This window comes from Myotis myotis, unplaced genomic scaffold (assembly GCF_014108235.1).
Source record: "Myotis myotis isolate mMyoMyo1 unplaced genomic scaffold, mMyoMyo1.p scaffold_m19_p_14, whole genome shotgun sequence".
In the NCBI taxonomy this organism is placed as follows: Eukaryota; Metazoa; Chordata; class Mammalia; order Chiroptera; family Vespertilionidae; genus Myotis; species Myotis myotis.
The window spans coordinates 25,181,326-25,208,271 of NW_023416318.1; the positions used below are offsets into that span (position 1 = coordinate 25,181,326).

The 26,946-nt window shown below is 43.3% G+C and overlaps 1 protein-coding gene across 6 annotated transcripts in view; it reads right to left on the reverse strand.

The window, feature by feature from the left end:
• SPTBN1 (spectrin beta, non-erythrocytic 1) overlaps positions 1–26,946 on the reverse strand; it is a 180,051-nt gene that overhangs the window by 111,634 nt on the left and 41,471 nt on the right. For 3 of the 6 annotated variants that reach the window (XR_004971837.1, XM_036334555.1, XM_036334559.1), the window contains exon 1: positions 14,185–14,332. Coding sequence is in view for 5 of the 6 variants with exons in the window: in XM_036334555.1 (XP_036190448.1) it covers positions 14,185–14,332 (148 nt within the window). In the remaining variant the exon portion in view is untranslated. Of the gene's footprint in view, positions 1–14,184; positions 14,380–26,946 lie in introns of those variants that run through there. The other 3 variants (XM_036334552.1, XM_036334553.1, XM_036334554.1) reach the window with 1 other exon arrangement.

Here is a 26,946-nt window from a genome sequence, read left to right on the forward strand (position 1 = left end):
AGAAGCTAAACAAAACCCAGAAACCTGCTTTCAGTCAGCGGGATCTCAGAGCTGGAGTCGTAACAAAGTTTCAAATACAGAAGGTAAACAAAGCCCAGAAACCTGCTTTCAGCGGCTGAGGTCTCACAGCTAAAGCCGGCTCTCAGCTCCAGTGACAGCCATAGAAGGTAAATAAATCCTAGAATTTTAAAAAAAAAGGAAGAAAGGAGAGGTTGGGAGCTTCAGTCACCCGCCAGCCTGAAAACGGCCCTCAGCCCCTCACCCAGGCTGGCCAGGCACCCCAGTGGGGACCCCCACCCTGAAGGGGGTGTGACCAGCTGCAAACAGCCATCATCCCCTCATCCAGGCTGGCCAGGCACCCAAGCGGGACCCCCACCCTGATCGAGGACACCCCTCAGGGCAAACCAGTCGGCCCCCACCCATACACCAGGCCTCTATCCTATATAGTAAAAGGGTAATATGCCTCCCAGCACCGGGATCAGAGGAGCAGCGAGGCCTCCTAGCACTGGGGTCAGCGGAGCCGCGAGGCCTCCTGGCCCCTGGAGCAGCGTGACAGGGGGCAGCGCCCAAACCCCCTGATCGGCCCTGCTCTGTGTCTGATAAGGGGAGCTCCCCAACCCCCTGATCGGCCCTGCTCTGTGTGTGACGGGGTGGAGCCGCAACCTCCCCATCGGCCCTGCCCTGAGTGTGACAGGGGGGAGCGCCCCAACCCCCTGATCGGCCCTGCTCTGTGCGTGACAGGGGGGAGCTCCCCAACCCCCTGATCGGCCCTGCTCTGTGTGTGACAGGGTACGGAGCCCCAAATCCCCTGATGGGCCCTGCTCTGTGCGTAACAGGGGGCAGCGCCCCAATCCCCTGATCAGCCAGCTCTGTATGTGATAGGGGTGGCACCACAACCCCCTGATCCGCCCTGCTCTGTGCGTGACAGGGGGTGGCGCCGCAACCTCCCCATCGACCCTGCCTTGAGTGTGACGGGGGCGGCGCCCCAACCCCCCAATCGGCCCTACTCTGAGCGTGACTGAGGGTGGCATCGCAACCTCCTGATACGCCCTGCTCTGTGCATGACAGGGGGCGGCGCCCCAACTCCCCAATCGGCCCTGCTCTGAGCCCGACCAGGGGCTGCACCTAGGGATTGGGCCTGCCCTCTACCACCTGGGAGCGGGCCTAAGCCAGCAGGTCGTTTTCTCCCGAGGGGTCCCAGACTGTGAGAAGGCACAAGTGGGGTTGAGGGACACCCCCACCCCCCCGCCCTGCCAGTGCACAAATTTTTGTGCACCAGGCCTCTAGTTTGTTATAAAATCTAACTCATGGCCCGGCTGGTGTGACTCAGTGGTTGAATGTCAACCTATGAACCAGGAGGTCACAGTTCAATTCCTGGTCGGGGCACATGCCCAGGTTGCGGGTTCTATCCCGGATGGGGGACATGCAGGAGGCAGCCAATCAGTGATTCTCTCTCATAATTGGTGTTTCATTCTCTCCCTTCCTCTCTAAAATAAGTAAAAATATATTTTTAAAAATAGAAATAAATAAATAAAAAATGGAACAGAATAGTAAATATCAGAGCATTTCATGTACTACAAGTAAACAATATTTTGTGACATTTAAATGCGAGTGGATACACACATAACTACCCCACACACATAAATGTATATATGAACTAGGTTGCCATGCAAACTATACTAGTACTTCTTACTAATGCTGTGCTCAAAATTTTTCTTTTAAAATCTTAGGTCAGTTATAGATTAGATCAACACAATTACTCTGAAGTCCTCCAGTTTTTTAAAACATTAGAAACTTTATCCTCCATGATAAAATTCAATTTAGACACTAACGGTGTTGGGTGTGCCAATTAAAATGGCTCCCTGAACGTGAAGGAGTTAAAAAAAAAAAAAAAAAGACCTGCATGTGGACATGTCTGAAGATTATGGCTCATTAAGTGCACAAAGAAAGCCGCACAAGCACACCTGTTAATTCAGTCCCCGCGTTGGGTTTCGAATTAGTATCAAGTGTGTCCTCCAACCTTGCCTCCCTCCATCCTGAATTTCTCAAGGCAGTCTTGAATACCTCTACATTATTTACAAGCATCCCTAACACTGGCCTTCCTGTAAATGCTTGGAGACAATTCCACGGAGGGTGTGTGCAGGGCAGACGCACACTAATCCTTTGCAGTGCAACCAGGTATAAAATTTTGTGTAGAGATGTATAAAGGCTTAACAGACTTGGCCTGCAAACGTGCTTCTCCAAAATCAGAATATAAAACAGCTTTGGGACTATCCATCCACGAACAGTCAAAGCCATATATCCCTGGCTAGAGAAAAAGGTGAAAGCTGACCACAGGGCCAAGATGGCTAAACGACATGGCAATGGCCCTGTAGACTCAAGAAGTTCCTAGATTGTTTTTATTGCTGTTAACCACAGAAGAAAAGGCTTAAATTACACATCAGTTAAAATGACAACAGCACTCTAGCCTGTTTATAGCCTAGCCTGAGAGACAGATGAATGGCCCGTAGCTGTCGTAGGAAAATGGAAGTATTCTAAGAACCATATACTACAATTACAGCATTCCATTCCCTGTCACGGTTGGCCGCCACATTCACCAAATACCCTATGTCCTTGAAGTCACAAAACAGGATTCCAGGAGGAAAACTGTGGCCATCTTTATAAATTTGTATATTATCAAATGCCAACTGCTGGCATCCACTCGAGGCTAAAGATGGCACACAGGAAAACACAGGCTGACCTAGAAGTGGGTGCCCCGTTAGAGATGGCCCCTTCCCCCAAAAGCATTTATTCTAGTATACTGGTAGGATCCATGGAAGGAGAAGAGGGAAGAGGCCCAGAATCACTGCAGAGAGTTGAAGAAAAAGCGGACAATTAAACAAATCTTTATAGCTCTTTTGACCAAAAAGGGTAAAACCTTAGGGGCAGACACAGCACAGGAGGAGGCTGGGACCAAACTGAGCGGACGGCATGAAGAACGTCCCATCTGCGGTGTCCTGGTTTTGACGGGTTCACACTTACAAAAGCATTAAGTTAACATTGTAGGCGGGAGATCAGATACTGCAAGAATGAAAACCTAAGACAAAAATACACTCTTCGGTGGAAGGAAGGTTAAACCCCAGGTTCTACTAATAAACTTGTCCTGCTTCTCTTCATTATTGGAGGGGGAAAAAGTGTTTTCAATAATGTACACAGAAAATATCTCAAAAGATATGTATCAAACTTTTAGAAGGAGTTATCTTTAGGGATGGGGTGGGTTTGGAGAAGGGGAAACATTCACTGTCTACTTCTGTAGTGTTTGGATTTTTTCTTTTTTGTAATGCATTGCATGGTAAGGTACAAGGTTAAAAGTACTAACTGCTTTCAGGCTGACAGGAGGTGCTGTAGGAAATGCTGAAAGAAAGATTACTCATTGTCACTGTCTTCAAGGAGTTCAGCCATCAGCTAGAGAGAAAATATGGAAACACCCACCTTGAGCACACACAGGAAACTAATAAGACTCAAGGAAATAGGATACAGAATAGTAAAAGCCAAATATGTTTCTTGAAATGTTAATGTGAGATGGCTCCATGGAGCAGATGGGGGCGGGGGTGGGGGAGTGGGGGTGGAGGTGGGCTCAGGCTAGAGATAGCAGAGGGGCCTGGGTTTCCTGAAGATTTACAGGCAATCCAGTAAGTAACAAGCAGTGCAGGGAGGGCCTGGGGACCTGGCAAATGGCACAGTGTCTCCCTGACTCCAGTCCATCTGTTTCTGAAGATGCCTGCAGACACAAACATGTGGCTAATAAAGCAATTTCACATCCATGTTCAACAAATCGAAGGAGTCTGCAGAAATTTAAACCTGTGTGGCAAAATCTGTATCAGCCTCACCCAATAACATCGTCCATCATCCAATTTTGTCACTGCCTGAGGGCTCTGAAAATTCACAGGAAAGAGGTCAACACTCAGAGCTCAGCAAATTCCCTTAAAGGTTACTTAACGGTAGAAAATGGACATGTTTATCAACCAGAGAATAATATGGCTAAGGTCCGGGATTTGAGACGTATCACCACACTTTTATGTAATACTGTCTCATTCACTGCTTGTTTTATCCACACAGTGTATTTCCCCCAAATAGATTACATGTGGGTAAGGAACACACTAACATGGTACTTATGTCGTCATACTACCAAGCAATTTGGAATGACCCTGTATTACCTGTCCCACTCTAAAAAGGGTGCTGGTCCCTGAGGCCCCGAGAAGAAGAAATGGGACCCACTGCTTACAAGTCACAAAATGGCCGAGCAAATTCATGAGTCAACAACTTAGGTATAAACTAAATATCTTATTAGAGGCATATTCCAAAGACTGAGATGACAATGTTTATTTCCCTTTGTCAACTGTTTTTTCGAAGATCTCAAAGGGAGTTGGACATGATTGGTTGCTTCTTTTTTTAAAATATATTTTTTATTGATTTCAGAGAGGAAGGGAGGAGAGAGAGCTAGAAACATCAATGATGAGAGAGAATCATTGATCGGCTGCCTCCTGCACGCCCCCTACTGGAGATCAAGCCTGCAACCCAGGTATGTGCCCTTGGCTGGAATCGAACCTGGGACCCTTCAGTCCGCAGGCTGACGCTCTATCCACTGAGCCAAGCCGGCCAGGGCTTGGTTGCTTCTTTTAAAGGAAGCAATTAGTCAATGGTGAACATCAATCACCTTGCCATTTTATAAAATAGTTTTATGTCTGAATCAAAAACATCAATCCACCTGAAAATGTGTCCTGAACATTTGTTGTTAATTCTTGTCATCTGCCCAGGACCCCACCCCCTTTTTCGGGTACAGCTCTACGTGGTTCCCAGTTCTTACATCCCTGCACACCCCACTTCACTATTCTTATTATGACATGTTTTATTTTTTAAGTGCATAGGACTTTATAAGTTCCCTGTATATAAATTATATTTTGTTGGTACCTGCTCACAGGTCCACTTGGGTAGATAATTGGCCAAAGAGTTAAACTGTAGTGAAGGCAATAAATGTGACCATATGAGATACCAAACACCCACCACCAGTAGGGTTTTTTGATGACCATATTGGGTAAATGAACTAGTTCCTAAGTCTACAGTACTTTCAGATGCCTACAAGGGACCTGCCATCTGTTCTCAGGCAACTGCCAAATCAACATCATAGTATTATGATGATGGTAGTGTTCACAGAATTTTCTGTTATTTTTCTCTAACCTACCACTATTATTTATATAAGAGAGCAGAGGGAGAAGTGAGGTACATGCTACATATATGCTACAACCTGGATGGACCTTAAAAATATTTTATTGCCCTGGCCAGTGTGGTTCAGTTGGTAGGAACATCATCCTCCTGTACACCAAAAAGTCACAGGTTCAATTCCTGGTCAGGACACATGCCCGGGTTGTGGGTTCGATCACCAGTTAGAGCACGTGTGGGAGGCAACTCTCCCCCGCTCCTCCTCCTCTTCCCTCCCTCCCTCTCTCTTCCTCTCCCTCTAAAATCAATAAAAGCATGTCCTTGGGTGAGGATTAAAAACAAACAAACATTTTACTAAGTGAAACAAGTCACAAAAGACAAGATATTGTATGATTCTATTTACATGAAATGTCCAGAATAGGCAAATCCAAAGTCAGAAAGTATATTAGCGGTTGCCTGGGACTAGCGGGAGGTGAAAATGCATATAGGCATGGGATGACTAATGGGTATGGGATTTCTTTTGGAAGTAATAAAAATGTTTGGAATTAGTGGTGACTGCACAACTCTCTGGGTATATTCAGATCTACTCAATTGTATACTTTATGAGGTAAATCTTATGGTATGTAAATTATGTAAGAGACAGATGGAGACACACACACACACAGGCACTCAAGGCCAGGAAAACAACAAGAGAGGAGAAAAATCTTCAGTTTTTCCTCTTTTCCTTACCCAAGCAGTCCGCAACAAGAGAGAGGTTATCTTCCTAAGTTCAAACACAAGTCAACCATTACATTTATGGGATTTTCTTGTAGAAGTGGTGATTGGAGGTCCTCAGGAAAGACGAACTTAAGGAAATTATTCTGGTCGGGTGGGAAGAGGAGTTAAGACAGAGGCCAAGGGTGAGTCAAGAGAAGTTTTCTGAGGTGACTGAGGATGGAACTTGGCTCTAGAAGACGGAGGGCAAGAAGGAGGTTTAACGAAGGAGAGAACAGTAGGCAGGTTCTCCCAGCAAGGATCATGGGCCTCCCCCACGGAGGGATCTCAGCCATTGCGGAGGTGTGAAGAGAACTGGAGGAATGGAAGAACAGTAGCAGGAATCCAAGCCGATTTCAAAAGTGGGGATGAGGTCACTGACTGCAGGGAAGAAAAGCAAACTGTACCCAAAAGAGAAAGAAAAGATGCCTGCTTCCTATGGTCAGAGAACTACTGAAGTCATATGTGCATAGAAAATAAACTGATGATATAATCTGGGACTACATTTAACAACCTAAACAGGCTTTCTACTCAATAGCTTTCATAAGCCTCTTTGATATAAAATGCTCTTTCTGATTCAGATTTCATAATAATGGGTGGAGTATTTAAAATGCACTAGGTCCCTAGCTGGCTTGGCTCAATGGCTAGGGCATTGGCCTACGGAGTGAAGGTCCCGGGTTTGATCCCAGTTAAAGGAACATGCCCAGGTTGTGGGCTTTCTCCCCCGTAGGGGGCGTGCAGGAGGCAGCTGATCAATGATTCTCTCTCATCATTGACGTTTCTATCTCTCTCTCTCCCCTCTACCTTCTTCTCTGAAATAAAAAAATGTATATTAAATAAATAAATAAATAAATTGCACTAGGGACCATGCCTCTTTCACAAATAATCCCAAATAATGCATAATTTAGAGAAAGAGCCTCAAGAGTGAATGAGGGAAATAATGGATAGCTATTAAATCCCCGTTAATGCTACTATAAAAATCCACCCCATCATGCAAGAAGCCTTTCCCTTGGGGCGTAAGTGTTCCCTGTGTGGAGCAGTGGATGTGTAAATATGAAAAGCCCTGGCCTAATTTTCAAGGAATGAGTCCAAACTTGAGGTGATATATCATCTTCAGAAGCCAAAAGCTGTCTTTCTGTTTTAAATATATTTTTATTGACTTAAGAGAGGAAGAAGGATAGAACCATCAATGATGAGAGAGAATCACTAATCAGCTGCCTCCTGCATGCCCCCCTACTGGGGATCGAGCCTGCTACCTGGGCATATGCCCTGACCAGGAATAGAACTGTGACACCTCCTGGTTCCTAGGCTGATGCTCAGCTACTGAGCCATACTGGCCAGCTGGGCTGACTTTCTGTTTTAATGAGAGGGGTCCTCAGAGACCTGCAGCCTGGCCTCTTCTGTTTACAGTGGTTCCAAAGTCCAAGTCCCCGCGTCTGTCTGTCTCTCTCTCTCCCCGCCCGCCCCTCCCCAAGTTCCAATGGTCTTTATGTTACTCGACCCATCCAGTTAAAATTCTTTTCCCTCTTGTGACCAATGCTTTTCTCTCAATTACTAGAGCATAATTGCCTATAGTGCTCTCTTGGCACTTGCATACATGTTTAGTTAATACTTCATGTAAATAGGTTTTATCTTCCTACTTAGACAACTCCAGACCATGTTTTATAGCTCTCTCTACATAGTCAATGGTAAGCTGGTTCTGTACTATTACTAGAAAAGAAGTCAAACATACCATTTATATACATTTGTTTTGACAGGGGGTGGGTTGGTTGATGTGAATTGACAGTTTCATTCTGGAAAGTTTCTAAGTAAAACCACCATGTTATACAGGAGACCATAAAAAAATTAAAGACAGGCCTGGCCAGTGTTGCTTGGAGGTTGAGCATTGACCTATGAACCAGGAGGTAAAGGCTGGGTTCCTGGTTAGGGCACATACAGGGTCGGGGGCTCTATCCCCAGTAGGGTACACACGAAGCAGCCAATCAATGATTCTCTCTCATCATTGATGTTTCTATCTCTCTCTCCCCGTGCCTTCCTCTCTGAAATCAATAAAAATATATTTTTAAAAAATAAAGTAAATCACTGCTTTAGCTGATTAAATGCTCCATCAAAATTCTTGGTCACTCAAATAAATGCCCATGTTTAAAGAAGTCTGGCCTATAAATACAGGCACAAATAATTGTTATTTACTCTATACATGTAATGTGAAAGATGCAATTAGGTGCTTTTACCTCATTTTCCTATAGGTATCACTTGTCCATAATCATATAAACTCAAGGTCAATGTCTTTTGCCATGTCCACAGCTTAGCACAAAGGCTCGTACTCAAAATTTCAGCTCATAAATGTTGATGAGTGACAACTCCCAAAGTAATCTCATCTTTAATTTATTTTTCTTAAATCCTCACCTGAAGATATGTTTATTGACTTTAGAGAGAAGGGAAGATGGAGAGAAGGGAAGATGGAGGTAGAGAGAGAGAAAGAGAGAAAGATTGATGTGAGAGAGAAACATTGATAGGCTGCCACCTGTACATGCCCCAACTGGGGATCGAACCCACAACCTAGGTGTGTGCCTGTCCAGAAAACGAATCCTCAGACTTTTTGGTATACAGGTGATGCTCCAACCAACTGAGCCACCCAGCCAGGGCCAATTTCTTGTTTTGTTTCTTAATGCTCACTTGTACACAAGCTTTCTCCTATCACCTCTATATGCCACTTTTTTTTAGAAATAAAAATTTCTTATTATTCAGAAGTAAACACTAAATATTTTGGTGTATATCCTCCCAACTTTTTAAATTCACAGTTTATGAGTGTCGATGGAAAAAATATTGATTCTACTGATTCTAGTTTATTAATATTTTCAAGCTAAATGTTGCACTTTTTAAGACCCCTTTTCCTACTTCTCCTAATTCCTGTTGATTCAACAAAATAGAACCTACAACCATAAACACCCATCATTTACCTTTTGCATAATAAAGTTTTTTGTTTTAGATTCGTTCCAAATACAATGCCGGTTTCCCAAAAGTCCAGCTTATTTTCTCATCACCACAGGTCTGACACCACTGAGGCAATTTGGTCAGAGGTCAGGAATGTGGGCCTGCCGCCCCTGGGTGTGGGAAATCATTTACAGAATGCATAAACATCCCTTCGCAGCTCTCTGCCGACCGCCAGGCTGCCTCAGCATGCTGAGATCTCCACGCTACACACGTGAGGGACCCAAGCTCTTACCTTCCTTCGGAACTGTAGATGGTAGCACATTCAAGTTCAGACCTAAGTATGTATCTCACCAGCCTCGTACATATAAAATTTCTGAACATGTGGCCATGGTCAATATTAATACTAATTTTTTTCCTGAAGCACGCCTAAGTGTTGAACGTTTACAAGCTGAAAATTTGAGAGGCTCCCTCTTCACCCAACTTGTGCGAGGGGAGTGCTTTCAGATGAAGCTTTTCTCTGCTTGGAAAAAAAGCTGGTGTTTTCAGTTTTCACCAGGAGAGGCTCGAGGTAGATGATGGAGATGGGAGAGTTCAGTTCCCTGCGATTCCACTTGGTATGTCCCTGTGATGTTTCCAACTACTAAGGAGCAGGAAGAAGGGTGATGAGTGACTGAGAGATGAGTCAGATGTTCAAGCAAAGAAGTTTAAGGAGAACAGAAAGATTCAGCGCTCACTGGGCAATGGACGGGAACCAACTCGACTCTTTCATCTTTGTGACGATAAATTGGCACTTGACAAGTGATTACAGGCCTGATTTCTACATTTAAAAAATAAAATGGACATGGTATCCACTACACCAGAGAAGCCACCTTCCCTGTGAAATATCTCACTGAGTCTGATACTCCGACACCAGATGGGTGTCCTGGAATTAATTCAACCCTCGCTAATTACCAGGAGTTAGGGCGAACCCCACAGGGAAAGGGCTCTGTCCCACAAAACTAATCCCACTTCAGATGCCGGTCCCCAGTCCCAGGCCACTGTACTTCTGACTGAGTGGCTATAAATTCAGGGGTTCCCATGACAACCCCTCATCGGGTTCACTCGTGTGCTAAAACAACTCACAAAACTGAGGACAACACTTTACTTATGTCTGCTGTTTATGATACAGTGTCTAACTCAGGAACAGGCAAATGGAAGAGGTTCATGGGGCAAGGTATGGCAGTGGGCAGAGCTTCCACCCCTCTCAGGGCATACCACCCTCCCAGCAGCACAAGGATGTGTCCCCCAACCCAGAAGCTCCCCAAATCTGGTCACATTTAAGGAGTTTTAGGCATTTTATTATGTAGGCATGATGGATGAAATCATTGGCCATCGGTGGTTAAACTCAATCTCCAGCCCCACCTTCCCTGCAGATTGGTGGGTAGGGCTGAAACTCCCACCTTCAAATCACTTGGTGTTTCCAGTGGCCAGTACTGTCTGCTTAAGGCTATGTAGGGGGGGGGGGTCTCACCCTCAGTCACCTCATTAGCATAAATCCAGGTGTGATGAATGAGGCTCTTTATGACTAAACTACTCAAGAAAATTCCAAGGGTTTTAAGAGCACTGTGCCAGGAATTGGGGACAAAGACAACATTTATTTCTTATTATTCCATAGTTAAAAGCAATTCCTGAAAATGAAGTAGCAAGTGGTTTACCTCACCTTTTTTCCTTAGGGATACTGACATTTAAAGCCACTGAGTAAAGAACACAAGATAAGGTGGTAGTTACACTATCAATACAAGATACATTGCACTGTAAAAAGATAAATTCCTCTTAACGTCTTTCGTTAACCACCTCAGAATTCAGAATGAAGTCTAGAGAAGACTAAACCTGTATAGGATCTTAGAGGGACAGGAAACTTGATATTCACAATTCTACTGCTCCAACTGAAGACTTCCCATTTCAGAACACCCGTTTGTAACAGAAACCTTACTACAGCACCCCCTCACCCTAAACCTATCAATACAGGACTTGCCTAGAGGGGACGGAAGGTATTTATTTCCCTCGTCTTAAAATCAGTGCCAGCATTCCACACCACTCCCATCTAAAGGTCACTCTGTTGGGTGTGATACTTTAGTTCGCCCTATACTTCAGCTGGGTCCAGATGAAATGGTCTCAGACACCCAAGGAAGCAAACCCGGCAGCTATCAATACTCTATACGGGCCTCCGATGTGATTCCCAGAACAGCCACCTCAGCATCCCCTGGGAACCTGTTAAAAATGCAAATTATCAAGCTCTATCCTGGGCTTCCTGCATCAGAAACTCTGGGAGTGAACCCGGCAATCTGTGCTTTAACAAGGCCTCCACACGGTTCTGATGCCCACTCACATTCCAGAACCACTAGTCTAGACACTGTGGTACTGTTATGTTACTCCTGCTATCAACACGTAAGATTTAGACATTTTCCTGTTCCACAGAGCTGGGAAGTCAGATAAAAAGATAACGTCCTCTGATAACAGATGAGTCTGATGGTTTCTCTGGTATCTTCTGGATTTACTGAAAGCAAAATTTTTAACGTCATTTAACCTAGAGGCAGCACATTTCCTTTTCCATAATGTTTTGAGGTTACTCATGACTACTTCTCTATCGCAGGATGCATTCCTTAGCCTTCAAATAAAATTTTTTTTAATCCTCACCCAAGGATATTTTTTTCATTGATTTTTAGAGAGAGTGGAAGGGAGGGAGGGAGAGTATGAGGAATGGAGGGAGGGAAAGAGAAGAAGAGGTAGAGGGAGAGAGAGGGAGAGAGAAAAACATTGATGTGAGAGAGACACATGACTGGTTGCCTCCCACACGTACCCAGATCAGGAATGGAACCCTTGAAGACCAACGCTCTAACCACTGAACCACACCGACCAGGGCCTAATTTTTCAATGTTTGAATTACCCACTAAGTAGGTAATTACTTACTCTACACCAATGAGCTTTGATTCATTTTGTATTTTACTGAATATAATAAAATAGTGTACACTTGGTGCCATTCTGCCGTTAGCCATTTATTTACCAGCAGTATGACCTTGAGCAAGCAAGCTATTTAATTTCTCTACGCCTCAGTTTCCTCATCCATACATTGTAGATAATAATAATCTCCTTCACATGGTTGCTATGCAAGTCCTGTCTTCCTTCATAAAAATGGACACCCTTAAGCAAACATGCACCTGGCTGAGAAGGGTGTAAACGTGGGCAGAGTACCTCCCAGAGCCCCACTTCTTGAGTCTGTTCTGGGGAGAGCCTTGAAGAAAAATATATGCAATGCACTGAGAACAGCTGACACACAGTAAGTACCGTATGAAGTGCTTACTATTATTATCATAGCTGTAATAGTTCAGGGACCTAGAGAACATAGACGGAAAGATCTCCCAGGAAATGGAAAGACAGCTGATCAACACTGAGGACAGCTGGACAGCTCTGGAACTGTGGAAAAGAATAGATACAAAGATCAAGACACTGTTCTGCAGTTTGCCAGGAAATACACAGGTAATAGATAGCCTAGGACCAGAAAGTAAGTGACTCATGGTCAACGATAACCGGCCATCAACATCAGACTGAACTAAAGGTTCCAATGAGGATTGGAGAAGAAGAAGTAAGAGATCAAAGTACAAATCAACCACTAGCATAAGCCAGGATCACGGTTTCCATAAGGTTCCATGTTAATGAATAAGCTAGAAGATAAAGCTCTAATTCTAGAGTGACTATCTGGTTAATCATTCATTTATGCCCTCAAATCAGGCAAGCTCAGGAAAGATCTTTACATCACTGCCACTCGAGAAGCAAATTATCCGAAGGCAGGTGAATGGTTTTCCTACAGCTTTTAGTTGGATACCGCCCCAAGGTCCTTTTCTTTCTTCCTCCTTCCTGTTATATTTTGAATTTTCTAGCCAAGCTATTTGCGTGGGACTGATCCCCCCTTCCCCCGCCCCACCTCCAAGTCCCCATCACTCTAGCAGTGTATCCTGATTAGCTGATGTCAGTTGGCATATCCTCTTCTGACTGCAGTGGGAGAGACTCCTAGAGGCACATGACCCATGCCATCACCAATCAGGCCAGCGAGACTGATCCTGGGACCACGGTGTGAGTTCTGGGGAAGCAGAGGTGCGGTTCTTCTGCCGCCTGTCCTTACAGACAGATCTGGGTCCTGGGGCCTCAAGCAGCTAGCTATCTTGAGACTACAGGGTCCCTAGAGCCTGCCTGAGAATCAACCCACACTAGCAAGTAAAGCCAAAAACTGGGAGAAAGAAACTAGTCCTGGTCATACCATTGAAATTCAGGACAAAGTCTTGCTTAAGGCCAATTTGCCTACTATTGGGTCAATACATTCTGTCATTTAAACCACTTTGGGTTAAGTTTCCTTTTGCTGACAATCCAGAGAACTCTAAATTATACAGGCCTCATAATTAGATTACACTGTAAAGGTAACAAAAGAGTGAGCTCTAGTCACAATTAACAGTAAACTTACCTGTTTAAGTCATGACTACGATTTACTTACTTGTCATAAGGAAAGACATTAGGGAAAAAAAAATCACAAGCCCATTTTTCTCATTTGGAAACCATTTTATTTGAAATCTCAAAGTACAGACGTGAGGCCCTGCACAAACTCCACTTGGACCCTTGGTTTCCGTATGTTCAGTACCGCCGAGCTTTCACGTGACAGACCCTTTCCAGATTTTCAGGGCAAAACGCTCCCTACCCGCAACGAGGGCCATGGTGAAAGTGTGTTCTAGGTTTTCCACAGCAGCAAGGGAGTGAGTGAGGAATCACTCAGTCAGGATGCATCCTCCCTGCCAATTTTAGTGAGTCAGTGGCAGACTTACCTGTCACAGCATCAAATGTGCCCTCACAAGATTAAGCTACGGGTTTTTATATTCAACACCCTTGCATGTGATACCAACTAACCTGGGTCACTCAAAAATCGAGTAGCCTACTGTAAGAGGTCAGGTCAACCAAGCACACAGGCTGGTTTGTGTATTTATGTCCCCTTATTTTCACAGATAAGATGCACTGAAAATAAGCAAGCTCTTAAAATCCCAGGGCAGCTCTTTCTCAACGGCGATAAAAATCACTGTGCTCTGTATTATGTTGGCCTCAGAAATTGACAGTTCTCCAAATACGGGACCGGTTACCTTATGAAATGGCCAGCTTGCACCTGTGGGACATGTTTAAGTCGCAGGGAGCCGATCTTGTAAGGGAGACAGGGCGGATGATTTTTAAGGGGACTGCCATGCATCCCGGGCCTCAGGGATGGGCGTGAAGGAGACTTACCTGCCAGAGCCTTGATGCGGGAGCGCTCAAAGAGCCTGGCAGAGCTGTTCTCGTTGTCCCAGTCGTCCACATCCCAGCGGTTGTTGACATCGCTGTACTGCTGTTGGATCTCAATGTTGTCGTAGTCGGTGGCTACTGTGGTCGTCATCTTGAACTGTCTCAGCTGCTCCTCCACATCAGCTCCTTCTTAGCGTTCTGTGGGAAAGAAAAGGGGAAAAAAAAAACACCTAATTAGTCGTCTAAAGGGTGCAGAGTCCTCACATAACCTACTGGGATAAAGGTGAGTAGAAGGGAAAATAATTCACACGTGCCAAGAACCGGTCTCTGGAGTCCATTAAGTCCAGTGCGCTCTTGAACTTGCGCACTGCCTCATAGCACATGTGTGACCCAGGCCCAGGGACTTAGCATCTGAGTCTCCGTTTTCCCAGCCACCAAAGAGGGAAGATACTCTCCCGGTTACTGAGGGGACTGAGTGAGATGATGGATGCCCAACCAAGGATGAGTTTTCATTCTTCTTTCTAAAGTTTAAACTTCCCAGTTTTAAAGTGTTATCAGAACTGGATGGACAGCCCCTCGGGGCTTCTGCATGACCTCATTTATTTCTATTGTGCATCACCATAAACAACTATTTAGCTTCTCCTGGAAATTCACAAAATGTTATAAAAGAACTGACAGATCATTTCATCTCAACATCTCATTTTCATGTTAGAACACTGGTGCCCAAGATAAAATGAGATAGATAAGCGAATGGCAACAAGCACAGTACCAGGCACATAAATAAGTAACAACTGCAATTATTTACATTTCTGTGTTGTTCTAAATGCTTACTACCAACCCAATACCACTCCCCAGGGATCCACCCATGGCCATAGTGTTTTACAAGGATAAATGGTGAACAAGAACCTAGGGCTCAACTTTTGGCCCCCTGCCGTCTTCACTATATTACAGTCCCCTCAGAGAATTAAGAGGAATACATTTAGCTTCAAAGCAGATATTGCACTGAAGGCTCACTACGTGCTCAGCCTGTTCCAGAGCTAGAGAGAATAGAGATAATAGTAAGTAAGATAAGGACCAGGCTCTCCTGAAGCTTTTATCTTGGTAGGAGGAGCCAGATAAAAGGCACACAACAAAAGGCAAGACGGTTGAAAGAAAATAAAATAAAAGTGGAGTGATGTGACAGAGAGAGAACATATTTTAGATCTGGTGGTCAGGGAAGGCCCCTCTGAGTAGGTGTTTATTTAAACTGAGACCTCAAAAAGGAACAGGTCAAAAGGAATAGCCTTCCAGGCGAAAGAAACAGCTTGTGTAAAGGCCCTACAGTGGGAAACAGCACGGCTTGCTGGGGGAATGGTGGGGTCAGTGTGTCTGGAGTCTGTCTGTCTGATGGGCATGGGGGGGGGGGGGGGCTCTGTGAACCTAAGTGTGATGGAAGGCACTGCAGGATTTTAAGCTAATAAACTGACACCACGGGACGTATGTTTTGAAAAAGATCAATCCTGGTGCTGCAGGAAAAACACATTCTAGGAGTCAAAGATGAGCTCTGAATCCTTACAGGCTCAGTTAAATTCCTGCATGTTTTATATACAAAGCTATCTGGGTAAGTTAAGAAGAGAAGAAAGATGCCCCACCCCTTGATTGGTAAAGAAGATGTCCCCTACAGTCCTGTCCCACTCCCCTATCTTTTAAAAAATATATATTTTTATTGATTTCAGAGAAGAAGGGAGAGGGAGAGAGAGATAGAAACACCAATGATGAGAGAGAATCATTGATCGGCTGCCTCCTGCATGGCCCCCACTGGGGATCGAGCCCACAACCTGGGCATGTGCCCTTGATCGGAATCGAACCCAGAACCTTTTAGTCCACAGGCCGACACTCTATCCACTGAGCCAAACTAGCCAGGGCCCACTCCCCTATCTTAAGATTCAATGATTTTTTTAAATCATATTTTATACCTGGATGCTCATTTAGTGAAAGCCTCATTCATTCACTGGGCACCAAGAATATGCACACGGACCAGAGTTAGTAGGCTCAATCACTAGAGTTTGTGCACGAATAAAACCAGGCCGCCACTCAGCAACTACAAAATGATCACTTGAGCTGATTTTCTCCCCTCACAGATGCCACAAAGCAAGGAAAATAAAGCCACCTGTGTTGAAAAGAAACAGTTCTCTGATTGTGCTTGAAATGTAGATTTTCTCAAGTTCTAGCACGCAACCAGGGTTCCACGATAAGTAAATTAAGCTGAAACAAATGAACTGTACCTCAACTAGCATAATTATTGGTGGCATAAGCATAGAACTGCCTACCCTGTTGTCATTAGCTGTTTTCTTGCAAGCTATCCAAGAACATCGCCAATGCGCCCCACATATTCCTAAGGAAAAAGCACTGTGTCCACCTTCGGACTGAGCCACACATCTGTAACTCAAATAGTCAGAAGCATCTTGGATGGGATTAAATCCAGGATTCTCAACAGGCAGACAAAATCAATCCCAACAACGTAAATGTGTCAGTAGAGTAATTTTAACAATTACATTAGCAATGCATTGATGAGATTTACAAAAAATTTCAGAAACCTAAGTCAGTTAAGTATATTCTATTGAGTGATGTTACAATTGCTCTTAATATTCAGTCACAACTGTCTTCCAAAAAAAAAAAAAATTGATACTGTCATTTGAACCTGGAGATGGTTAATTTTCTTGACTATTACCAATAAAATTGGTAAAATTCAGCCTTGGAGGATACTTATCTCTGAGGGAGGGGGGGGCAGAATTGCGAAAGTGCTATTTTTTAAAAAAATATATATTTTTTTATTGATTTCAGAGAGGAAGGTAGAGAGAGATAGAAACAAAAATGTTGAGAGAGAATTATTGATCAGTTGTCTCCTCCACACACCCCACTGGGGCCTGCACCCGTAACCCGGGCATGTGCCCTGCCTGGGAATAGAAGAGCCATGACCTTCTGGCTCATAGGTCAACGCTCAGCCACTGAGCCACGCTGGCAGGGTTTGAAAGGACTGTTAATACCAAATTTCTGAAAGCACCCAATCCAAGGGGAAATCTAACCACGTGGGTCCAGATTTGTTTTGGCTATTTGGTGCCACCTGCTGACCACTGAGAACAAGCCACACCTCAGCCTCCAGGGCAGCTACCAACCTGTGCCCGGACTTCAGCACATCTGACTCTCGAGTAAGCCCAACCACAATCCTTTCCAACCCCATGAATCTTTTCCTACTATTGATTTAGCCCCCAAATCACCAACTACTTTCCACAAATTTCTCAACAAGCCAGTATTAATTCTTTCCTTAAGCTAAAAACAAGTCCTTCAGAGAAGGTAAGCACATTTCTTTTCTAAGAATTCTTTTTAATGGTGTTCTTAACACCATGGTGCTTTAAAACAAAGAGGAGTGTGGGAAGAGGAGTTCTTACTAGCCCGCCTGGCGTGGCTCACTGGTTGAGTGTCGACCTATGAACCAGGGGGTCACAGATTCCCGGTCAGGTCACATGCCCAAGTTGTGGGCTCCATCCCAGTAGGGGGCGTGCAGGAGGCAGCCAATCAAAGATTCTCTCATCACTGATGTTTCTATCTCTCTCCCCCTTCCTCCCTGAAATCAATAAAAAATAAAAATAAAGAGTTCTTACTAGTCTGTGTACAAAAGAAATACTGATGCTATAAGGTATCCTTTTTATTTGATTGCTTCACTCAAGTGTTTAAGAATTTGGATATCAGAAACATTTCTGAATTTTTCAGGGCACTGTCAAAACAAAACATCCCACATCCCCACCAGAGCAATGGCAAAAGGGTGCTCCTAGGTAGTCAAGAGCAACAACAGAGTGACCTGAGGGTAAAGGAACAGTCAGAGTCAAGGAAAGGGCATGGATGGACGGGTGAGCGTGCCCATGGCGTGGGAAGTCCCGAAAAACAACATGCTACAAACATCATCTTCCAACCCATTTCAACAAGGGCTGTGCCAGCTGAGAAGGCAGTTTATAGCACACATACAGGTGTCCCCCAAAGGTTATCTATAAAGGGCTACATCTTCCCAAGATGCTATTAGCCATGTGCCCCAAGGGCCAGTGAAGAAGCAATCTGTACTTCCCAAATGGCGGTGGGAAGATCAGGAGAGAAGAGAGGAGGGCTGTCCATGTTGGCATTCTGCCTGATGGGTCTGCCATTAGGAAATCTTAAGAGGACTATTTAAGGTTGGCAGGAGGCAACACAATCTCCTCTCCCAGAGAAGGGTTTCCATTGCTTCTACGGACTCAGTGATGGTCCAGAGTCCACCTAACTTGATCACCATGGCAGGAATTCATGAACTAATCCCTGAATAGATACAATTCAATAATATCCTGGGTGTGTAATGGCTAATATGTTTTTGGAGGCTTGGTTTTGAGAAGATGGTTGAAAGTACATACCTACCTTTGCTGCTCTTCTTCATCTCGTGTGTGTGTGTGTGTGTGTGTGTGTGTGTGTATGTATAAAAATAAGGAATATGTAAAAACAAGCCAAGCCTCCTCCCTCAAATATCTTCTTTAATCCTATGTTCTATGAACTAGAATTTTCCAAAAAATATAAGGAAATTCCAAAAGCTTTATCATTTTCTGCTTCAGTACGAATATAATTTCATTTCTGGCAGACCAAGACAGAAGTGGATGAGGAAACGATTATCCACCTAAACCTATGAGGCAAAGAGGTTCCTACAGCCCTGGCATGTGCTACCACAAGGCCATAACCACCAGTAGAGAAACTGGAGCGTTCTATTAGTTGTCCTCTTTATTGATTACAATTCTGAAAGTCAATAACTGGCAATGCCCAGACAGAAAACACTTTATCTGTTCTGTTACTTTCCAAGATCCCAAATAGATTTTCCATGTCACACAGGTATAGGACGATGGGTTTTTTCTTTATAGTTTATTTATCTCCAAGCTTCCCTCCTCTGCCCTCTTGTGTTACTCTACAAAATCCCTGGGTGACATTACCTACTCGCGTCTTTGGCTCCTACCCTGGTCTGACTACTGCTCCCTAGGTGGCTAACTGCTGTTGTCTCCTATGGATCATCAAGTCAGTGCCTAAAGTGAAACTCATAATTCCACCTTACAAGCCCTATTTTTCTTCTGTCAGGCCCCCTGGTTGCTTGTACCTCCCAAAAATCCACTGAGTTAGCTCAAGCAATAGTTTCTTACTGTGCACCTCACCTCTTATTTTAACCCCTAATCCATTCCTCTACACTGCCACCAGAGGGACCTTTCTCATTTCATTCCTATGAACAGACCAACCGATGGCCATGCCTTCCAACAATAAATCCCTACGCCTTCAGAATGATGCCAGAGTCCGAAATGAGACTCTTCATGACGGGGCCCTGCCTAGCTCTCCAGCCATGTCTCAATACTCTTGTCCTAAGCTCACTATTCCTGTCCCAAGCGCTTATAGCTCCTGAGGGAAAGGTTGTGCCCTTATTTTGCCTCCAAAACTACTACCTTGAAGAGCTCTCTACTCAAATCCAACCTCCACCAGGAAGCAGCTACTACCTACTCACCAGCACCTGCTCTAAATGAGACAACCTGAGAGAGCCTGCATAGGTACTCCACTCCCTCCCAGGCACTTAAATACTTCTGATTTATCACTTACCATCATAAGACTGTTTCATAATTACTAAACATCTACTGACTTATTGTCACTAGGCCATAGACTCTTGGGATTATGTCCCAGTCATACTGTCTTTATCTCTCTCATCTCCTAGCGGGGTGCCTCAAAACATTATGTGCTTGCTAATTATTTATTTGTGGGACAGCTGGGTGGGTGAAAGACTGGTAGGTAGAGGACTGGAAGGTGAGGCGGAAGAAGAGACGTCTATTCTAGCCACCCTGGTACTATCTCCATCCGTCACAAAGCCCCAAATACACAGTCTTCTGAGCTACATGGACTTGGTGAGCACTTGTCTTTAAGCAGTCAAGTTTTAGACGAGGCTGCTAACTGAACACGGACACACATTGAATAAGGTGCTTCTCCCTGTACATATTAGCATTTAAGTTTCCCTCTTTAGTTTTTATTTATAAAAATAATTTTTTTTTGTCTGAACTACTCAGATTTCAGAGATCAAAGCAACAGACAGGAGCACAAATACACATGTACAAACACACACTTCATTAATACCCAATTTTAATTAAAGGATCAAATAAATTAAATAAAATTTTTTTAAAAAAGGTGACTAACATTTGCTAATTCTTTTTTTCAGAAGGAAAACCATATGCTAACAATTACTTTGGCAGAATTCACAGACCCAAATGCTCTGCAGACACTTAAAACCCTCCCACTTTACTCATAAAAGACTTGAAAAAGCATACACTGAACTGCTGGTGTGTTATCTGGAAAAAAAAAAAAAAAAAGTTCTGCTCAGGGACTTTAAGGACCAAACTTTGTGCCTGAGAATTTCCGGAAACAGACCTGATAGAGTTCTGCCTCAACCCTCCAACTATTCAGCTGCCAGAAAGCAAGGGAGACACACCCTGCTTGCAACCTGCTCGCGGAAGCACCCTGCAGAATCTATAAAACAGCCTGTAAGGAGGACTCTCTGCAAGAAACCACATCTAGAACCTCAGCGATGAATAAGCTCGGCTAACCTACTGCTACTCAGGCTCATGGAGCTAGCTCCACATAAAGGCCCAAGACACCATCCTAAACAGCCCAGGTTCTCTGCTCACAAACAAGACGTGGCTATTTCAGCTCTTACCTAGAGAACAGCCGACCACCAGACGCCGCTGCATGAACGTTCCTATGGCGCACAAACGATCCAAGAGCAGCAAACACTCCTTCCTTATCACGGCACACCTATGCCAGAACTAGCCCTGCTTCATCTTCTCCCACACCCCACCCCTTTATCTATAGCTAAGTCTTTCAAAACAGCTTCCATCTTTCTTCCCCAAACTCATTGTATAAAAGGGCCCCATCAATTCTAGGATGCAGATGACTGTGTCTTCTCCATCGAGCCCTGCTGCTGGTGGTTTAGATTGCACACCCCAGGCCTTGGTCCCTTTTCTGGCTAGCATATGGTTCAAGAAATCCTTTCCTTCAGAAAAACGTTTGGCCTTGAAAGTTATTGTTTAACAGTATCATTCACTTTTAAAATTTTCTAGGTTACTTGCAGTTTTACAGAAACATGTCAACTGTACAAAAAGCATGACACAGCTGTACAAACGGGCCAAAATTCATGGAATCAGACCATTTGGAAAGAGACTCAGAGGGTGCTCAGAGACTTAATAATTAAACCTCATTAACAAAGGTGGTCTTCAAATACTCTGTACTAACTTTTGTATGTTTTGTTTATCAGTGACAGAATATGTTAATTGTGAATTTATCAGATTTTCCTTAAAATTCCCTGCATATACATCCAAAATCATAATTATTTTATCTTCTTGGTAGGTTAACATTATAAAATACCCTATTTTCTCCCTATTCACTTTTATTGAAAGTAATATTGGCCTATTATATTTTTTTCCATTCTATTATTTCATCTTCTTGAGTCATGTTATTTTAGGTATATCTCTTCCTTTTAAAATCCAATCCAAGAGTCTCTGCCATTTAGTTGGCAAATATAATCCCTTTACATTTATTAGGATTACTGAAACCTCAAAACAGACTTTGCGGTTTCAACCAACTTATTTTGTTTTCTATCTTAATTATTAACATGTGGAAACTGGGGCCTACACCCAAGAGTTAAACAACTGAATAGTCACACTGCTATAATATCTTTAATTATATCTGTAATATCTTTATCATCACTGAACCCAGAACCACAAGAACTCAATCCAATCTTTAAAATGTAGAGAGCAGATGAGTCTAACAGCCAAAGAAAACTCTAATACTATTATAAATAACTTAACTTTCTTGCTGACTTACTTTACTGTATGTAGGCATGGTTGCTTTTTTTATTCAGTCCTCCCCAGCAACCTTCTGAGGTAGTTATTATTAGCCTTATTTTACAGATAAATAAACTAAGGCTTTCTGTGGTAACACAACAAGGAAATGAGGAAGCCAACAGGATTTTAACCAATGTGTATGACTCCAAAGCCCATGCTTTGAATGAATAGCTTAGCCTACATTTTGAGGCACAATAACTTTAATAATGGTCCATATGAGAAAAATATCTAATGGACTCAGGGTTCTTCAACACATGAGAAAATAAATTTTTGTCATAGTATCCCAAATGGACTAAGACACCTTCATTCCCAATATTCAGAAATAATCTCTTTCCTACACAGATGAAAAATGCCACTGAAAGGCTGGTTCTAGTTTTATGAACAAAGTTCTAGGGGAAAAAATTACTTTTTAACATGGGCAGGTTACACCAGGCTCTACTGTTTGGAGGAGCAAAATTAACTCTTACTATAAAGAAAGTTATTTTTAAAGATTTCATTAGAGAAAAATATACTGACTATAACTCATTTTATTTTATTCTATGGCTTAAGAATTTATATCACCAAGAGCACATTTCTACAATAAGAAAGAGTATAATGTAGGGGGAACAACAGCACATCTTCCTCCATTTTAGAGTAAACTGCACAAAGAACAGTACAATTATAAACAGATTTACTGAGTGCCTTGAATGAAAATTCTTACTATTCCGCATACTTATTTATCCTCATTTACTATTTGTACATTTAAAAATTTAGCAAAGTATCTGATTTCTTTTCCCCCATCTGCATGGTGCAGTCTAGATTCCAAATACAAATCTGTAAGCCCTAAAATATTTAAAGCTGGGTTTACTTTGAAAACAGATTTTGAGAGAAAGATAAGCTTTTCCAACATCTACCTAATAAATCTTAAAATAACCTACCTTGAAACAAATGAAAAAATTTTAAATGATTTCTACTAAGGGCTATCTTCACGTAACTAACTGATAGTTGAAGGCCATCCTTGTTTTTTTTTCTCCTTACAGGGAGAAGCAATTCAACCTGAAATCATGAACTCAATGCAGATCTGACACTGATCTTATGGCCAATAACCATTTTGGTCTTACCCTTACTTCCTGGTAGTTTTAAATTACTTTACAATATAGATTTAATGGCACTGCTACCAAAATGCCGATTCTGAATTTTCATTGTTTGGCATTTCACTGCCTTATTTTTTGTAAAATTGCATAAATCAGTATCGTTTGTTCCTGAACAACAGAGGCAATAACGTGTTTTCTATTTGGAAGCTGACTTTTACTACGAGAGCAGCTAGTGCCTAAATTCTCTGCCGATCTATCAAGTAAAAATGTATATCTCAAATACCGGGAATAATGATCAAATGAAAAAAAGTATGTAAACGCCGGAACCGGTTTGGCTCAGTGGATGGAGCGTCGGCCTGCGGACTGAGGGGTCCCGGGTTCGATTCCGGTCAGGGGCATGTGCCTGGGTTGCCGGCACGTCTCCAGTGGGAGATGTGCGGGAGGCAGCTGATCGGTGTTTCTCTCTCATCGATGTTTCTAGCTCTCTGTCCCTCTCCCTTCCTCTCTGTAGAAAATTGGTGAAATATATATATATATAAAAAAAAGATTGTCTTTAAAAAAAAAAAAAAAGTATGTAAACTTGTAATGAAAAGCAACACTACATGAAAGGTGGATGAGGCTCACACGCCTATACACTAAGCTCCATGAGAACCAGGATCTTCTCTGTTCTCGTCATCTTTCTGTCACCAGCACCACGCTTAAGCCACAGCAGCTGCTTAGAAACAGCTGTGAAATACCGGTAAAATGGTAGGCGGTAGGAGCAGTGGCACTCCAGAGCAATCTAACTCTAAAACACAGTGCTTCTTTCTGCCTAAATAACATGTATCCTGAACCCCAGTAAAAGTCTCATTGTTACCTAAGGAGCAACCGTCTCTTCACTCGGTTTCATTTAGCAAAGGATGAATTTTTATAAGCAGTTTATTTTCAACTGTTGCAAAATAAGCCGTATCTGGATAGGAATGGAGTAAGCACTACTAGTAATTTCACAGTATCATTGGAGATGAATAAACATACTTATCTTAATTCATAATATTTTAAGAACCATTCCCCTTTGCAAAATGATCATCTCCAAATGTCCCAAGGTTTCAATACTATTAAATTTTCTCAGAGAGCAATTCAGACAACTCCAATTGCTTGGGTTAACTAACACTTGAGCAGCAAGCCTTCCCCTTTTGTATGCCCAGTAAATATTTCCCAAACTTACTTAGAAATCTGTAAACTTTCAAATAAACAAAATGAGTAAAGGTTGGCCTACGATACTTGAAAAGGAGAAGTGAAGCCAATCCTAGAAAAACCATTCTAATATTTACCATTTTAATACAATCAAACCTCTATGACTAAAATTTGTTTAAACTTGATCAATTTGCAAAACAAACTTTCTAATTACAACTTAACAATGTACAGTGGGGCCTTGACTTACGAGTGTCCCAATTAACGAGTTTTTTGAGATACCAGCTGTCTCTCGGTGATTTTTTGCATTGAGTTGACAGAGTAATTTGAGTTAACGAGCTCCTTAACGAGCTCGGTCTTGGAACGAATTAAACTCGTAAGACAAGGCCCCACTGTATCAGGCTATAATCAATTCGAATGCTGCACATTACTGTTTAAAAGCTTGATCCTAAAGGTGCTCCATATCAAGCCTGATAAACGAAGGTCAGCTGAAGTAAATGTGGGAATTAACATTTACTCCCCTCACGGCTACCCCCCGACCCCCCCCCACCCCCCGCACCGGCCTGGTCACCCCACGCAGCCTGCTGTTCAGTCATTTGGTCGTCCCTCACTAACCCCACTGCCAGCCTAGTCATAGGCAGCCATCTTCTGAGGGTGTGAGGGTTAATTTGCATATGACCTCTTTATTATATATGATGATTTTCCATTCGAACAACTGTAAACCCACTTTTGCTCCACCCTGTATTTAAGCACTGATACGCAAAAAAATGAGCCAGTGTTTAATATATTGCCATAAGTTTAGCATCACAGAGGGCTCGCCCTCTGATACATAACTCAGATCATGCACTCATCAGAAAGGACCAGATACAAATACTACCATAGGACCAGACCATAATCTAACCAACAGAGCCAACGACCCAACACTTCGCAAACTTATCAGAAAGGCACAGGATAAAGCACAGCCTACCCAAAGCTACGGGGCATGGCCTGCCACTCGGATGTGCCTGGCTCCCGCTCTACTGCTCAACTTACTTCAAAATGAAAACGAGGTCTGAGCTGAAGTCCTCAATCAGGTTCAAGAGCAGAGGAAACCAGGAACTGTCCTTGCTCTCCGGGCGGGGGAAACAGGCTTAAAAGAACAAGAACTAGAACACCCAGACCACTCTGAGTTCTTTAAAAGCTCCCTGCTGATGTGACTTCATCTTTGAACTCTTTGCCTGACCAAAATCAAAGCCTGTACTTTCATCTCCTTGAAATGTTATTTATAAGCCCATTTTCTGCATCCCAAAATATCTATGAACGTTGTTTTTCCTGCCTCTAAGTGCCTTCAAAGAAGTTGCCTTTTTTTTTTTTTTTTTTTTTTTTTTTTTTTTTTTTTTGGTCTAGCTCTGCAACACCGTGAATTAATAGGATGGTAGGGCATTTTAGAGCATTGGAGATAAACGAATTCTGTTAGCCTTCTATGATTCTGTGCAGAGAGGAAGTCAGGGGTTGGGCACGCCAGTGGTGGCTGGATATTTTAGTGCTGTCTTTTGTGACATTTAATGCCAACTCCAACCCAAAAAGGTTCCTGTAATCAAGGAAGGCTTTCTAATCTCTTGAGTAATGGAGCTGCTATCTCTCAATAACTTGTGATTTTAGAGATTAGGACAACAGACAAATGAGAACCAGGTCGGCCTTTCTCTAGATTCTCCTCAAGCCCCCGCCCCAGCCCAGGGCCTTCTGTTAGGTGCTCTTGCTGGTCTCTTTTCTCCAGGGAGTGTTCTTAAATAATTGCCCATGTGATTATTTGTTAAATGACTATCTCACCTTATACCATATACTATAACCTCCATGATTAGGCATTTCTCTTTCTTTTTAAAGTTTTTAAATTGATTTTTATAAAGAAAGGGAGAGGAAGAGAGAGAAACATCGATGTGAGAGCAAAACATCAATTGGCTGCCTACTGCACACTCCCTGCCAGGGATTGAGCCCCCAACTCGGGCATGTGCCCTGACCTGGAATTGAACCATTGACTTTTTGGTGCATTGGACGATGCCCAACCAACTGGGCCACACTGGGCAGGGCTGTTTTTATTTCTGTTGTTATTATTATTATTATTATTATTATTATTACTACTAGTAGCCCGGTGCATGAAATTCGTGCACATTAAAAGGGAATTAATTGCCCTAACCGGTTTGGCTCAGTGGATAGAGCATCGGCCTGTGGACTCAAGGGTCCCGGGTTTGATTCCGGTCAAGGGCATGTATCTTGGTTGCAGGCACATCTCCAGTGGGGAGTGTGCAGGAGGCAGCTGATGGATGTTTCTCTCTCATCAATGTTTCTAACTCTCTATTCTGTTGCCAACAATGGCTTCTTTTGGCTTCAGAGGTACTTTGTTCCAATAGTTGGTCTTTAAACATATTCTCTTCTCCCTGCTGTCAGGAGCCAGGGTGCAGGTGAATAGGATTGCTAGCTGGCAGGCCCCTGACAACAAACTGGCCACCTGTCGATTCCGTGAGGAAAGGGGCTCCCTCCTCCCTCCTGTCAGGGTCCGGGTTGCAGGTGAATGGGGTTCCTGGCTGGCAGGCCACTGACAGCAAGCTATCCAACAGCAGATTCTGTGA